At 36.4% G+C, this 15,466-nt stretch overlaps 1 protein-coding gene across 4 annotated transcripts in view; it reads right to left on the bottom strand.

Annotated features, from left to right (window-relative positions):
* LOC127409884 (tetratricopeptide repeat protein 13-like) overlaps nucleotides 1–15,466 on the bottom strand; it is a 120,864-nt gene that overhangs the window by 70,925 nt on the left and 34,473 nt on the right. For all 4 annotated transcript variants that reach the window (XR_007892050.1, XM_051644826.1, XM_051644827.1 and 1 more), the window contains exons 7-13: nucleotides 8,059–8,175; nucleotides 6,210–6,320; nucleotides 4,897–4,979; nucleotides 4,533–4,674; nucleotides 3,228–3,402; nucleotides 586–742; nucleotides 277–407 (exon numbers count right to left, since the gene is read on the bottom strand). Coding sequence is in view for 3 of the 4 variants with exons in the window: in XM_051644826.1 (XP_051500786.1) it covers nucleotides 277–407; nucleotides 586–742; nucleotides 3,228–3,402; nucleotides 4,533–4,674; nucleotides 4,897–4,979; nucleotides 6,210–6,320; nucleotides 8,059–8,175 (916 nt within the window). In the remaining variant the exon portion in view is untranslated. The remainder of the gene's footprint in view (nucleotides 1–276; nucleotides 408–585; nucleotides 743–3,227; nucleotides 3,403–4,532; nucleotides 4,675–4,896; nucleotides 4,980–6,209; nucleotides 6,321–8,058; nucleotides 8,176–15,466) is intronic.

Here is a 15,466-nt window from a genome sequence, read left to right as displayed (position 1 = left end):
TTTTTTCAAAAATGTTCAAAGTTAAGAGATGCTTGGTTGCAAGTAAATGAGATCTCAAACACACATGTATACACCATTTTATTCTCAAACTTATGTCCCATTACAGATTTACCCACTCTAAATGTTACTTGAAATAAATTATGTCTGTGTGTTGCTCTGCGACATGCAATGGTTGAATGTGGATCAGATCTTATGCAGATAATCAGAATCAAACTACAATAAATGTGACAGAAGAATCATAATGAATATAATTTTGTTATTTTAAAGAGTTCTGACCTCTGTGTATTCTGAGGTTTGGTAAGAAGCCTAATGTGTCGTACTGCATCAGCGTGCCAAGGTGATCTGCAGTACAGATGAGCTTCTGAACATCTGCAGAGTAGCTCTCAAAGTTCTGAGGTAGAACGTCTCTAAAAATGACATAGAAAGACAAAGAGAGAATAAAAGAAAGTTGAAACATGCCAAAATATACTGACATCAATTCACACATATGGATGCAACTGAAATGTTGTAACATGCCTATGATGGCCAAGAATGCTGTCTAGGTAGACAGGATACACAAACACTTAATTTCGCTTGTAAACTCACTTAATATGAGGCTGAAGTCCGGGCTGCTCTTCATAGTCTTCGATGAGGAAGGGAAGGTTTTTGGCCCAGTGGTTCTTAAAGTTTCCTGGTAAATCTTGATCAACATTATATTCAGCCACCGGTACATCCAGATGAGAGTGCAAATAACGGGAGTACTCTATCACACATGATATGGAGAGAGGCATATTTAATCTCCAAACATTTCGTTGGTTATAATGCTGCATGATTAGCTTACATTATATTTTTTCAAATGTATAAAAAATTCTACCATTAATTGATTAAGTCTTTATGTTTTTAGAAAAAGGGACTTTAAAGATACAGTAACACTTTATAATAACTTTTATTCTTCTACCAATAGGAGCCTACAAGCTTAGCATAAAACAGCAGAACGTGGCAGCCCCATAGACATTCTATTCTAACATGCTAGTTGACTGTTACACTCTTTTCTATGATAGAGCTGAAGTTAACTCAGTAATTAAACACAGGAAAAGTATCTCTAATAGCGCTTCCCTGTTAGTGATAAAATGATGGAGAAAGGAGCTCTTAGTGCTATTTGATGTACAAAACAAGCCCATATGGGACTTGTGATAGAAATCAAGTATTTTTCAGTCTATGTAAGCTGCATTTTAATTACCACAGAAGCACACCAAATCTTAAATATCACCAAAAAGCAGAATAAGACGTTTTTGTTTGCAAGAGCTTTTCATGAGCTCAAAGTGGCGCTCGACACTGGCGTTGATGCTCTGACATGAATCATGAACACGGCTTTACGATTGCTGTAACAAAGCGGATAGCCACAGCCTACTGGCAGATTAATATTGAGGAGGATGAGAGTTTAAGGAATTTAATGCCCATTGCAATAAACATGCATCCTATGAGGGGATGAGGGAAAGCATTATATTGCTAAATATTTTTTGGTTTTGTTTCCTAATATGGAAATAAATGAATTTCGACAAGAAAAGTAGTATATATAGTGTCAAATTTCAGCACTTTAAAAATCTGCGATTAATCGCGATTAACTACAAACAAATGATCTGATTAATCTCGATTAAAACATTTAATCGACTGACAGCACTAGTAATATTAAATTCATCAATTGCGGAATTAAAAAATGTAATATTCAATGCATTTACTGCAGAATTTAAATTAAATGTTCAATGCATCGATTACAGAATTTACTAATTGAATATTCACATGCACTGATCTACGTCCAGGCACAAATTAATTTGATTGTCTATCCATGTACAATGTTTAGGTGTGTTCAGCATATTTTTTAAAATAATTACGCTACATATATTTTCATATACACTCACTGACCACTTTATTAGGGAACACTTTACTAATAATGGGTAGGGCCTCCCTTTGCTTTCAAAACAGCGTCAATTCTTCGTGGCATGGATTCCACAAAATGTTGGAAACATTCCTTTGGAATTCTGGTCCATGTTGACATGACTGCATCACACAATTACTGCAGATTTTTCAGCTGCACATTCATGCTGTGAATCTCCCGTTCTACCACATCCCAAATGTGTTCCGTTAGATTCAGATCCGATGACTGAAAAGGAATCTCATATGCAACTTATTCTTGGCCATCATAGGCAACTCATTTTCATGTTCATGAAAACAATTTGAGATGACTTTTGCTTTGTGACATTGTGCATTATCATGCAAGGAATGCATGGAAGAAGCCATTAGAAGATGGGTAATTTGTGGCCATGAAGGGATGCACATGTTCAGCAACAATACTCAAATAGGCTGTGGCATTTAAGCCATAATTGATTGGTATTAACGGGCCCTAATTGTGCCAAGAAAACATTCCCCACACCATTAAACCACTGCCACCAGCCTGGACTGCTGACATAAGGCAGGTTAGGTACATGGATTCATGCTGTTGGTGCCAAATTCTGACCCTACAATCTGTGTGCCTCAGAAATTGAGATTCATCAGACCAGGCTACAATTTTTCCACTCTTCAGCTGTCCAGTTTTGGTGAGCCTGTGCCCACTGCATCCTCAGCTTTCTGTTCTTGGCTGACAGAAGTCGAACCTGACATGTTTTTCTGCTTTTATTACCCATCCGCCTCAAGGTTCGACGTGTTGTGCATTCTGAGATGCTATTCTGCTTACTACAATTGTACAGACTGTTCATCTGATTTACCGTAGCCTTTCTGTCAGCTTGAACCAGTCTGGCCATTCTCCATTGACCTCTCTTATCAACAAGGCATTTCCATCCGCAGAACTGCCGCTCACTGGATGTTTTTTGTTTTTGGCAACATTCTGAATAAACTCTAGAGAATTTCCCAGAGAATTTTCTAGAGAAAATCCCAGGAGATCAGCAGTTACAGAAATACTCAAACCAGCCCGTCTGGCACCAAAAATCATGTCACAGTCGAAATTACTGAGATACATTTCCCCCCCCCAATTCTGATGGTTGATGTGAACATTAAATGAATCTCCTGACTGGTATCTGCATGATTTAATGCACTGCACTGCTGCAACACAATTGGCTTATTAGATATTTGCATGAATAAGTAGGTATACAGGTGTTCCTAATAAAGTGCTCAGTGAATGCATATTTATATTTTAATGTTAATGAACTACTTATATGCTAAAGACCCTATGAAATTAAGCTCTGATGTCTTACCTCTGAGATATTTCACTTTGAGATACTCCAAGCTGGCCTTTTGCCCCATTAGAGGGTCGTTCAGCATGACTTTGGTCTGAGATTTGATTCCCTCATAAAACTGCCCCATGGCCACATGACTGAGACCCTTCATGTACTGACACACTTCATTATAGGGCTCCAGATGCAAACATCTCTGTAACATATGAGAAACATGAGAAACAACTACTCAAACAAACAACTACTCAAACAACCCCAGCACTCGTTCATGACATAAATCCAAATGTGCAATCCAAGTGCATACTGTCAACCAAATCTGACACTTAAAGACAATGAACTTAAAAAAAAAAAAAAGAATGTTATTGATGTTTAAAGAGAGACTTTGTAGTTCCACTACTCTACAAAGGTCATCCTGACTGACTGACTGACTGACTGAAGACAGTCAAGCTGAGTGTAACATGCTCACAGTTAGGGAAAAGGAGGAAGTGGGAGATGGCGAATCCAACTCAAACGGTATGTTTTATTTCTTTGAAACTCAATATTTATGCTTTTCAGCGATCACACTCAGAAACTACACTTTTCAGCGGACATAAATTCACACAGTCTTTCTCCAGCTTGTGTCTCGTAACTCTCCCCCGTGACTGGCATCTGGCTCGCTCTTAAAGACTGTCTCCACGCTCACTGCAATGACAAACAGCTGTTAGAGACAAGCATTGCCAGGTGATGATCCTTATCATTCTCATCTCCTGATCTCACTCTCCATTCACAAACTTGCGCTAAACCACGCCCCCACCACCACGCTGAGCTTCCTTAAAAGTCAACAAAAACTAAAGAGAAATAACTTTCATAGCTAAAGACAGAAAGAATGCAGAAGTAACCACAGCTCTAAGCTATAATGTGACCTGTAAACCACAAAACAGACTAAATCACCCGCCATTAATTGGTCCTCACTACGTACTAGAAATAAATATTCTGTCATTACTTACTCGCCCTCATGTTGTTCCAAATGTGTATAATTTTTTCTTGTCTGGGTAACACAAAAAGAGATGTTAAGCAGAATGTTAGCCTCCGTCACCACCACTCACTTTCTTTGTATGAGAAAAAAAGATGCAGTGAAAGTGAATGGTGACTGAGGCTAGCATACTGCCTAACATTTCCTTTTGTGTTACACGGAAGAAAGTCATATGGATTTGGAACAACATGAGGGTGAGTAAATGATGACAGTATTCATTTTTGGGTGAAATATTCCTTTAAGAATGTAATATTTCATGTTGTCAGGAAAATTCAACACCGTTCGCGACAGACACAAAGACACTCTTGGTTTACCTTAAAGTTGCTGATGGCCTCCTGCAGGCTACCATGATGGTACAGCAACATTCCTCTGAGCTGGAGAGACTGAATGTGGTTCTGATCCAGTATCAGAGCTTTCTGGAAGCTCTCCATAGCATTCTCAAAATCACCCAGCTCCCTGGACACACACATTTATGCATTTGGAAGACGCTTAAAATCGACTTACACAATTCAACATCTACATTTTATCAGTATGTGCATTCCCTGGGATTTAAACCAATGACTTAATAGTTGCTAGTGCCGTGCTCTACCAGTTGATCTACAGAAACACACACATATTGGCTCAAAATGAACATTTCAAATGACTAACTGTAGTCATCATGTGTAAGTTGGCTCTCACCTGTAAGCTTGGCCCAAGCTCTTATATGCATCTATGAAGTCTGTCTTTAATTTAAGAGCTTCTTTAAACACCTCTATAGCCTCCTGTATGCACAAAACAACATTCTCAAGTAATTTGATCAGAGTTACAGTAAAATGCGAATCAGTGGTTCTTAACTGGTGTGTTGTAGATCGGCTCTACTAGGGTCATGAGCAGCAGGGAAAGAAACAATGCTAAATGCAAAAAATTAAATGCAGCAAATCATATAATTGTGCATAGTTAGGATAGCAACATAATGGGCATATCAAAACTCGAGCACCTAATCAAACTCTGTATTTTAATACTGTATTTTTGAAGAAATTTATGTCGGTGATAGACATTGGTGGAAGCTAGCCAATAGACAAAACCATAAACGAAACTATGCAAGGTAAAAGAAAATACGACCCAATTAAAGGAATATTCTGGGTTCAATACAAGTTAAGCTTAATCGACAGAATGTGTGGCATAATATTGATTACCACAGAAATTAATTTGGACTTAAAAAAAAAAAAGAAAAAAGGAAAAATCTGGGTTCCAGTGAGGCACTTACAATGGAAGTAAATGGGGGCCAATCAGTAAACGATAAAATACTCACTGTTTCAAAAGTACAGCCACAAGACATTAACAATATGTGTGTTAACATGAATTTAGTGTGATGAAATCACTTACTAACCTTTTCTATTAAGTTTAAGTTATTGGCAATTTTACAACTTACTTGCCATGATGATCAACAAACACTAAAAACCTAAAACGACAGTACATATTATGATTTAAACAACTTTACAGCTCAAATAATACATGAGTTTTAACAGAAGAATTAATGTAAATGCTTTAATACAATGTTAAGCCTCACAATTATGCCTCTGAACCCTCCAAAAATTTACCCCATTCACTTCCATTGTAAGAGTCTCACTGTAACTTCAATTTTGTTTTGTTTTTAAGAAAAGGGATGGGTCAAAATAATTTTTTTAAGATAATCAACATTATGTTGCAAATGCTGTTGACTGAGCTTAACTTGTATTGAACCTGGAATATTCCATAAATTATGAGTTCTATTGCAGCAAGGACCACAATTTCTTTTTTTATTAATCCACTGAAATTCAAATAACATTAAGCAACCAATAATAAACCAATTCATTGCCAGTTAAGAATTATTGATAAACAGTCCAGTGTAAAATTAAACAGAGCATTTTTAAATGTAAACTCCATAATGTTTTTCAATCAGGGTGCTCTGGACTGTTACTGAATTATGAAATGGTAAAGTGGTTTTGCAATGGTATGAAGGTTTGTTCAACCTTAAGGAGGCCTCTGTGGAATAAGGTCAGGCCTTTATAGAGCATAGCGATGGGCTGATTCTTCTTCAGCTCTAGAGACTGCTGGAAATCCTCCATAGCTGCCATATAATCCTGAATTACAATGAGACAAGAGAAATAGGGTTTAAATATGAATCATAATAAGCATTTAATTCTATAATAATTAATGATCAAATTAAATGATTATATTATTATAACTATAAGATCATATTTAACACACCACAAACCATATTTAAAGGTCATTCTAACCCCAACAAATGTGTAAAAAACTCAAAACCAGTGCATGAAATGATTATATGCTGGTTTAAGTGCATTATCAACAGGATTTGGCAAAGTTCATGAGAAAATTCATGTTGAATCGGAATAACAGGAAGAATTGAAATTCAAAGAAATTTACAATATCAGGAAGACCCTTCCCTCTCTGAACATGCCACACAACTTCTTGTTTAGTCACTTGTCATAACTAGACTGGACAACTGTAACGCTCTCATTGCAGGCCTCCCTGCATGTGCAATAAGATCCCTGAAAATGATCCAGAATGCAGCAGCACGTCTGGTCTTTAATCAACCAAAGAGAGCGCACGTTACACCACTCCTTGTCTCTCTCCACTGGCTGCCGGTTAATGCACGTATCAAATTCAAGGCTCTGATGCTGGCATACAGAACAGTCACTGGGTCTGCTCCAGCATACCTAAAATCATTTCTGCAGAGCTACGCGCCCACTAGAAGCCTGCGGTCGGCTAAGGAACCATCGCCTTGTTGTACCAACACAAATAGGCAGCAAAACACTTTCCCGGACTTTCGGCTTCATCATACCACGTCGGTGGAATGACCTTCCCAACTCCATCCGTGAAGCTAACTCACTTTCTGTCTTCAAAAAAACGACTAAAAACACATCTTTACCATGAGCATTTAACCAGTACCAAATTTAAAAAAAATAAAAATACAACAAAAAAATTCTTGTTGCACTTTAATCTGTTTTGAATTCTATTCTGATGCACTTTTTCGTACCACTGTCTCCTTTGGATAAAAGCGTCTGCCAAATGAATAAATGTAAATTCAACATTCACACAATAGAGGAATTTCATTAGTCCAACACAAGCAACAAAACATAAGCAACTGCATCATTACATTAATTTTGATTAATTTATGCCCATTAATTTATCTCCTGATATGTAGAAAACCTTTTTCAGCACCACAAGATTTCCACCATTTTCAGATAACTTCATAAAAGTAAATATTGACATGTTGAATCTATTGATTATATATAATCAAATGAGCTTTAACCACACAAGCGTAATAATAATAACCAGCTTGGGCAGTACTGAGCGTAATCTTTCCGTGTCAGTAAAGATGTACAGTAAGGGTCAGACAGAGGGTCAAATTAGAAAATGCTCATATTACACAAAATTATGTCTTTTTCGCAAGAAACCATTAAGTGACAGTTTAAGTAGACTATGAGAAGAAATGGGAGCTAATTACAAGTGTGAAGTCGCATATGGCTTATTTTTCCCTTCTCTCTTTTTGTTTTAATTATAATAGTTTGATTATAGTTAATACATTAGTTGAGGTATTTATCATACATCAGTCATTATTACTGTGCATTTACATAATAAGTATTATTTTTTTACATGTGCTAAAGCTAACAAATGTGATCTAAATTTGCTGGAATCTGTACCCACCCTTGGAATCATATCTAGCATTATCTATAGGACAGACATCTACTGAGGACATTATACAAAGTGATATGTATGTTACAATAACAATTTAATCTATTAGAGCCAAGACCAGAGTGCAGAATAACAGATTAGACCAATGTGGTCTGTGTGTACCTCCGATATGAAGAGCAGTGTCCCTCTGTGTCTGTAAAGTCGAGCTGAAGGCTGCAGTTGAATGGCTTTAGTCAGATCAGACAGAGCTTCACTGATGCGTCCCAGAGGAGACAGAATCTGAAATCACATAAAATCACCCACATCTTCTTTAAACATTATTATTAACATAATAACATAAGGGCTGCACAATTATAGAAAAAAACAAACAAAATTAACAGCTGGCACAATTAATGAATCATGAAAATTGTTAATTACAGCATTTCATTTTGTGTTGCTTCAAAATATTCTATTTACAATATTTTTTGCAGCAGTTGAGCATTGTGGCCAATCAGTCATTGTAACCAATCACAGACATGTCTGTTACTTGTTTTCAGTGTATAGTTTATTCAAATTTCGAATACAGTTTTTGTTTATCATTAGTGGTCGACCGATATATCGCCGAGGCTGATAAATCGGATGGCTGAAAAAGTGGGCGGGCACTGTTGCTTTCTATTGTGCTTACCATTTGGATTGCTGTGTTTAGTGTTCATGTTTAGTGCAAAGGTTTGCCGGTAAAACTGTAAAAAGTTCATAGATATGACTTTTGAGCAGTGTTGGGGGGGGATACAAGTAACACGTAAGTAACGCAATATATTTTTTTAAGATCATAATATCTGAGTATTGTATGATTATGAAATTTGGCTGACAATTAATTGTCAAACAAATAATTGCAATTATGACAATTGTCTGTTTTAGGGCTCTCACAATTATGATGAATAATTACCGTTTTAGGGCTTTCAGGATTATGATTATTAATTGTCACACAAATTTCATGCTTTTGTCATATGTGTATGCGTGCTTCATAAACCTTAAGAATTTATTCATATTTAACTTTTACATGATATTCTGTAAATATTAAATGACATTAAAAATCATATTTTAAATATAAAAATATTTCAAAATGCATAAAATATCTGTTCTCTTTTTGGTCACCTTTAGTCTTGGTCCATTTTGCATTAACACTGTTGTTGTTGGAAACCAGCCAACCTGAATATCTATTATAAGTATGCAATAGTAAAATATTTATATCCAAAATTCTTCACTTTCACACATTAATTTAAAGCTCTCCTATTAAACCCACAAGCCCTTATTTCACATAAAGACTTATGAGATTCTGTTTCTTCATTTTATCATCTCCTTAGAAATAGTCATTAACACTGCGTGTATGAACCCACAAAGACAAATAACATTTGCCATTAAACGATCATTAAATTAAAGTGAAACCGGAGCAATTTGCATTTACTAAAATCCTCGTTACATAGTGGTTTTGTCAGACGGGACCACCATGGGTGCAGCTCTTGAAGAGCGCGTGAAGATTAACCGCTTCTGAACTGGACTTGAAGCGCTGTGATGAACGCACCGTTAATTAGGCTGTCAGAAGATTTTGTCAGTCAGTGACTAAATTCATGGATCTAGTTGTTAGCCAGATAGACTGATTGGTCTTTTGGTAAAGTTTTAGCCTCTAGTACAAGGAAGTCTGGGTTCTAATCAGCCCTTATATAACTTTTCATTTAATTAACAAAGATTTATTATTGTATATTGTTATTTACACAGACGCCAGTACTCATATTGACCATTATTTTAACAAAGGCTAAAGCAAGCATATTCCTGATTTGTTTTGTTAAATCAGCATAACTGCAAATTTGAAATATACATTGGTGGCCAAAAGTTTGGAATAATGTACAGATTCTGCTGTTTCGGAAGGAAATTGGTACTTTAATTCACCAAAGTGGCATTCAACTGATCACAAAGTATAGTCAGGACATTACTGATGTAGGGCTTTACTGGTTGTTTAGATCAGTGTTACTATTATAAATAATTAATAGTTATTTCTTTAGTTATTAATTCATATTTAAATTAATTAATTGAATCTAACTCATTAAAACCTCATATGGGACTCCAATAAATGTAGTGCACTAAGTTTAGGAGCGGGTTTGGTTATTAGCAATAATTAATAATTATCAAAGATAATTATTAATTATTAAAATCCATAGAACATTGGTGAGAATCAATGTTAGCTTTTTTTAATCCTTTAAATCAACAATTATCAAAGATAATCACTAATCATTAACATCGATGAAACATTAATTAAAATTAACACTAGCTTATTGATTAATTATCAATTATCAAAAATCAATAGAATATTAATAAGGATTAACATTGACGGGGCATCACCCTGGAATCAGGGACTAATAACCAGATAGTATAACAGTCTCAATATTAGAATGTTTTCTCAGGAAAATCGACATCCGAAGAATATCGATTTTTGGGAAAAAAAACAATGAATGAAGGCTTGAATCCGAGCACTGACATCCCGTCAGCATGACACAGGTGTATGCAAAACAAACCAAAACACTTCTCTTTGTAATATAACAGTTTATTTATGCAGAAATATCAATTAATAATTAATACAACGCAGTCAATAAACTTCCGACTTACAACTACAAACTAAACAGTGATATGATTAGATATGGAAACTAAAATAATTTTATAACACATAAGGTGTGTGTGTGTGTGTGTGTGTGTAAGGAGGGACACGCACAAAATGGCGGACGTTGCTCTCGTGGAGAGCATGTCACGCGAGACTTCCGGGCGGAGAGAAACCAGTCAATGGTAAGCTTAGGGACGAAGCTGAGCTTTATCACGAAGCTATCTACTAACCAAAAATGTGTGCCAGAATGTTTGTGAGGGGTCGTGCGTACGTGCGTGTGGTTAGTACGAGAGAGAGAGAGAAAGAGAATTAAGTGACAGCCCCAAAGCCGATTTGGCGATCGTGGGAGAGAAAGCAGCTGTTAGTTTATCACTCAGAGACGTGGTGAACGGCTCGTAAACCGTTCCGTGTTCTTTGATTCTTTAATGGATAAACTCAGTTTGCTGGTCTCACCCGCGATGGTGGAAATGCACAACAGCCCAATGTGGTTGGACCACAATACAGCAAATCAAATTTGTGATAATTAATACCCTGAGTATTAATAATGAGCGGACTCAGCAGTCCGTAAACTGTACAAGCAAAAACCTTGGTACACAAGAATAACACACTATAATATTCTATCTCTGCCCAGACGTAAACCTCTTACTTGAATCGCATGAGGATGCAGAATGTGTGTTCATCCGTCCTTTAACTCAGACTCGGTTCCTCGAGGCTCAGGTGATGACGGGAGGCCGTTTCCTCGCTCTGTCGGCGGGCGGTACGACTGCTGATTCTCGGCGGGCTGATGGAGAAATCAGCAACGTCGACTTGACTGAAGATGGAAGAGAAATCTTTTACCTCTTCACTTCTACAGGCAAACGGATGAACATGCGGATTGCTCGCCGGCCTGCTTTGGATCCGTTAGAGTGTTCGGTGGAACACAGTGTAATCTCAACTCGTCCAGTGAGATGGAGATTGTATGGCCACAGTTTCAAGTCGGACGTTACTTCCTTGTGCCACGAGGCTGCACCTGAGAGCAGCGATGAGCTGCGTCTACACACGGCGAGCAAAGTTGCTGGAAGCAAATCCCGGAAGCATTTCAGAGGTATTTCTACTCCTGATGATGTCATGGTTGAGGTGTGTTCTGTCGTTTGCCTCATCCTATAGGAGTTGAGAGTTCGATCCTTTAGTGAGCAAGGCTTCATGGGATTTGAAGTCTGTCTTGGACTCCCTTTGTTTGATTTTGGCGCGATTTTTATCAGTATAATTTATAACCTGGTATGTGGGTGCCTGAGTTAGGTTTTACGACTCTGTTAGGCCTGCCTTTGTCTTCTATCTGAATACATGAGGCCCAACACTGATGTAAAAAACAGCCCCATCACTATTTGAAAAAAGTCATTTTTGATCCAATCTAGACAGGCCCCATTTCCAGCAGCCATCACTCCAACACCTTATCCTTGAGTAATCATGCTAAATTGCTAATTTGGTACTAGAAAATCACTTGCCATTATATCAAACAGTTGAAAGCTATTTGGTTCATGAAATGAAGCTTAACATTGTCTTTGTGTTTGTTTTTGAGTTGTTACAGTATGCAATAGACTGGCATGTCTTAAGGTCAATATTAGGTCAAAAATGGCAAAAAAGAAAGAGCTTTCTCTAGAAACTCATCAGTCAATCATTGTTTTGTTTTGAGGAATGAAGACTATACAATGCTTGAAATTGCCAAAAAAATTGAAGATTTCATACAAAGGTGTACACCACAGTCTTCAAAGACAAAGGACAACTGGCTCTTACAAGGACAGAAAGAGATGTGGAAGGCCCAGATACAACAAAACAAGTGGATAAGTACGTCAGTCTCTAGTTTGAGAAATAGAATGCCTCACATTTCCTCAGCTGACAGCTTCATTGAATTCTACCCACTCAACACCAGTTTCATGTACAACAGTAAAGAGAAGACTCAGGGGTGCAGGCCTTATAGGAAGAATTGCAAAGAAAAAGCCACTTTTGAAACAGAAAAACAAAAAGAAAAGTTAGACTGGGCAAAGAAACACAGACATTGGACAACAGATAATTGGAAAAGAGTGTTATGGATCTTAACCCCATTGAGCTTTTGTGGGATCAGCTAGACCAGTGGTGTCAAACTCGGTTCCTGGAGGTCCACAGTCCAGCAGAGTTTAGCTCCAACCCTAATTAAACACACCTGAAGCAGCTAATCAAGATTACAAGGAGGCATTTTGGAGCAGGGCTGGAACTAAACTCTGCAGGGCTGCGGACAGCCACATCTATGGCAAGTGCTACAGGAAGCATGTGGTGAAATGTCACCCGAGTATCTGGACAAACTGACAGCTAGAATGCCAAGGATCTGCAAAGCTGTCATTGCTGCATGTGATTTTTTTGATAAGACATCTTTGAAGGAGTTTAAGAAGTTCTGAACATTTTTTTCAAATTGTAATAGTAATTTTCCATGTTATTAATGTCCTGACTATACACTGTGATAAGATGAATGCCACTTATAAGTATAAACCTACCAATTTCTTTCCATAAGTTAAAAATCTGTACATTATTCAAAATTTTGGCCGCCAGTGTAAGTCTTTCCGCTTTAAAATTCAATTGTAAGAGATCTGTTTGGACCTGCATATAAGCGGTCTCGCACCAACATGAATTCGTCATAAGTAAAAACAATTTAGAAAATATAGTGGAGAGAGAGCCTGGTCAATCACTAATAGGCTTGGTCAAGTGTAATTTAATTCGGAAGTTCTTCTCCGGTCATTGCACCGTCAGCATCCTATTACAAAGACCTTATTCCCTCAAGCACCAGCGATATAAACAAATTCAGCGCATTCACAAGAAGTTAGTGTAAATGTGCTGTATGCAATTAAATATTCTTAAGTTCTTTTGTGCATTAACTGCGTCCATGCTGAATCCCAGTCATATTTCTATGACAGTGACATGCTCTATTTAAACGCATTAAAAATGTGGTTCTCATCAGCTGTTTGCTTTCACGCACTTCACTTCTACCAGTCAGTTTTGCTTTAAAAATTTTATTCATTTATTAAAACACAAAAAACTTCAACCAAAATATTTCAAAATTCAAATTACACTTTAAACTAAATGAAAATATAATAAAAATAATGAATTGGTCCAAAAATCCTAGATTTTTTCGTCTCCAAATCCAAACAGTTTACACGGTCCAACTTCGTACACAAGCCCCTTTTGCAGTCACTTAAGAATGACAACAAATATATATATATATATACATACATATACATATATATATATATATATATATATATATATATATATATATATATATATATATATATATATATATATATATATATATATATATATATATATATATATATACATATATATATATATATATATATATATATATATATATATATATATACATATATATATATATATATATATATATATATATACATACATACATATATATATATATATATATGTATGTATATATATACACATACATATATATATATATATATATGTATATATATATATATATATATATATATATATATATATATATATATATATATATATATATATATAATAATAATAATAATAATAATAATAATAATAATAAAAGCAAAACAAATAACCATACAACAGAAGAAAAAAATGTAAATGCGAAGCATTACTTCTGTGTCATTTTATTATGAATCAGTACCAGTGGGATGTATGTCCGATTTAACATTATTAGTCTGGAATGCTGGTGGCCTTAATGCACCACATAAACAGACCAGTGTTTTAGGCTTATCATGTAGAAAAAAAGTAGACATTGCACTGTTACAGGAAACACACCTGTTGACTACTGACACAAATAGACTCGCTGGTTTTATTGCGTGATAACCTCATCCTCGTATGGCACTAAGATAGAGGAGTGACTATAGGAGTGGCCATCTTTCAAAAGATTTCTCATTTTCTTCGATACGTATGTCTTTTTCCAGAGTCGACTATCCAGAGTATGACCAAAATGGAAGTGGGCATAATCAGTCCAATAGCTAACCCAACAACCCCAATTATATGAAATAGTCTTAGGCGAGCACCATATGAGGAGCGGATGGTGATATCAGCATTCCACATTATAAGATAAAAACTTAGTCATACACCATTTACCAAAATTAAAGAAAACCAAAAAATAATATGTAAATAGTGGACCCATTACCGACAACAGCTGGCTGACATCGTAAGAACAAGGAGTGACTTATCAGTGACTACTAGGCTCAAATTTAAAAATAACAAGTTTTATCTGCTAATGAAAATAACGTCCCTGTGGAAAATTATAGTAATCTGGTGAATCGTGTCGGAGAGTGAAACCAACAGTTAGAATGTAAGCTGCTCCAAGTATGGAACATAGGCAACAAGTCTTCTGTTTCGACATCCTCTCAGGCAATGCCGTGCTTGTTGCCGACTTCAATAGCTGCAATAGCATCTCGGTTCACAGCAGCTGCTGAGGTCAGAAAATCCTCTCCTTCTCCAGGTGAGTGGAGCAGCCAAAACTCCTTAATTATTTAGAAGAGCAGTGTACAGGAGGAAGAACTCAACTTAATTGTCAAGTTTTTCTCAACCTCTACCTTTAGATTTGAAACAACCACATTAACGGAAGCAAGACCTGCAGTCAAAGATGAAAGTTCTGACTGAAAAGCATTACATTTTTCGTCAGTGCCTTGACCCATCTTGTGAAGGAGACCCAGCTTAGGCTCTAGGTATTCATGCTGAAACTCCATGACAGATTCGGCAATAGCTTGAAAATCATTTTTAGCCATCTTACTCAAACTCAGAGCTGCAGTGAATGACGGTTTCTTTGCAGATTCAGCCATTCTTGACACACAAGTAAAATAAAGATAAAGTAAATGCCAACTGGTGCTAAAAAACAAGAAACTTAAGGGGTGTTGGTAGAGAGCTAAAAACTAAGCCGCCATATTA

Source organism: Myxocyprinus asiaticus, chromosome 19 (genome assembly GCF_019703515.2).
Source record: "Myxocyprinus asiaticus isolate MX2 ecotype Aquarium Trade chromosome 19, UBuf_Myxa_2, whole genome shotgun sequence".
NCBI lineage: Eukaryota > Metazoa > Chordata > Actinopteri > Cypriniformes > Catostomidae > Myxocyprinus > Myxocyprinus asiaticus.
The sequence above is the reverse complement of the archived record's forward strand: the minus strand, read 5'-3'. Positions and strand labels throughout refer to the sequence as shown.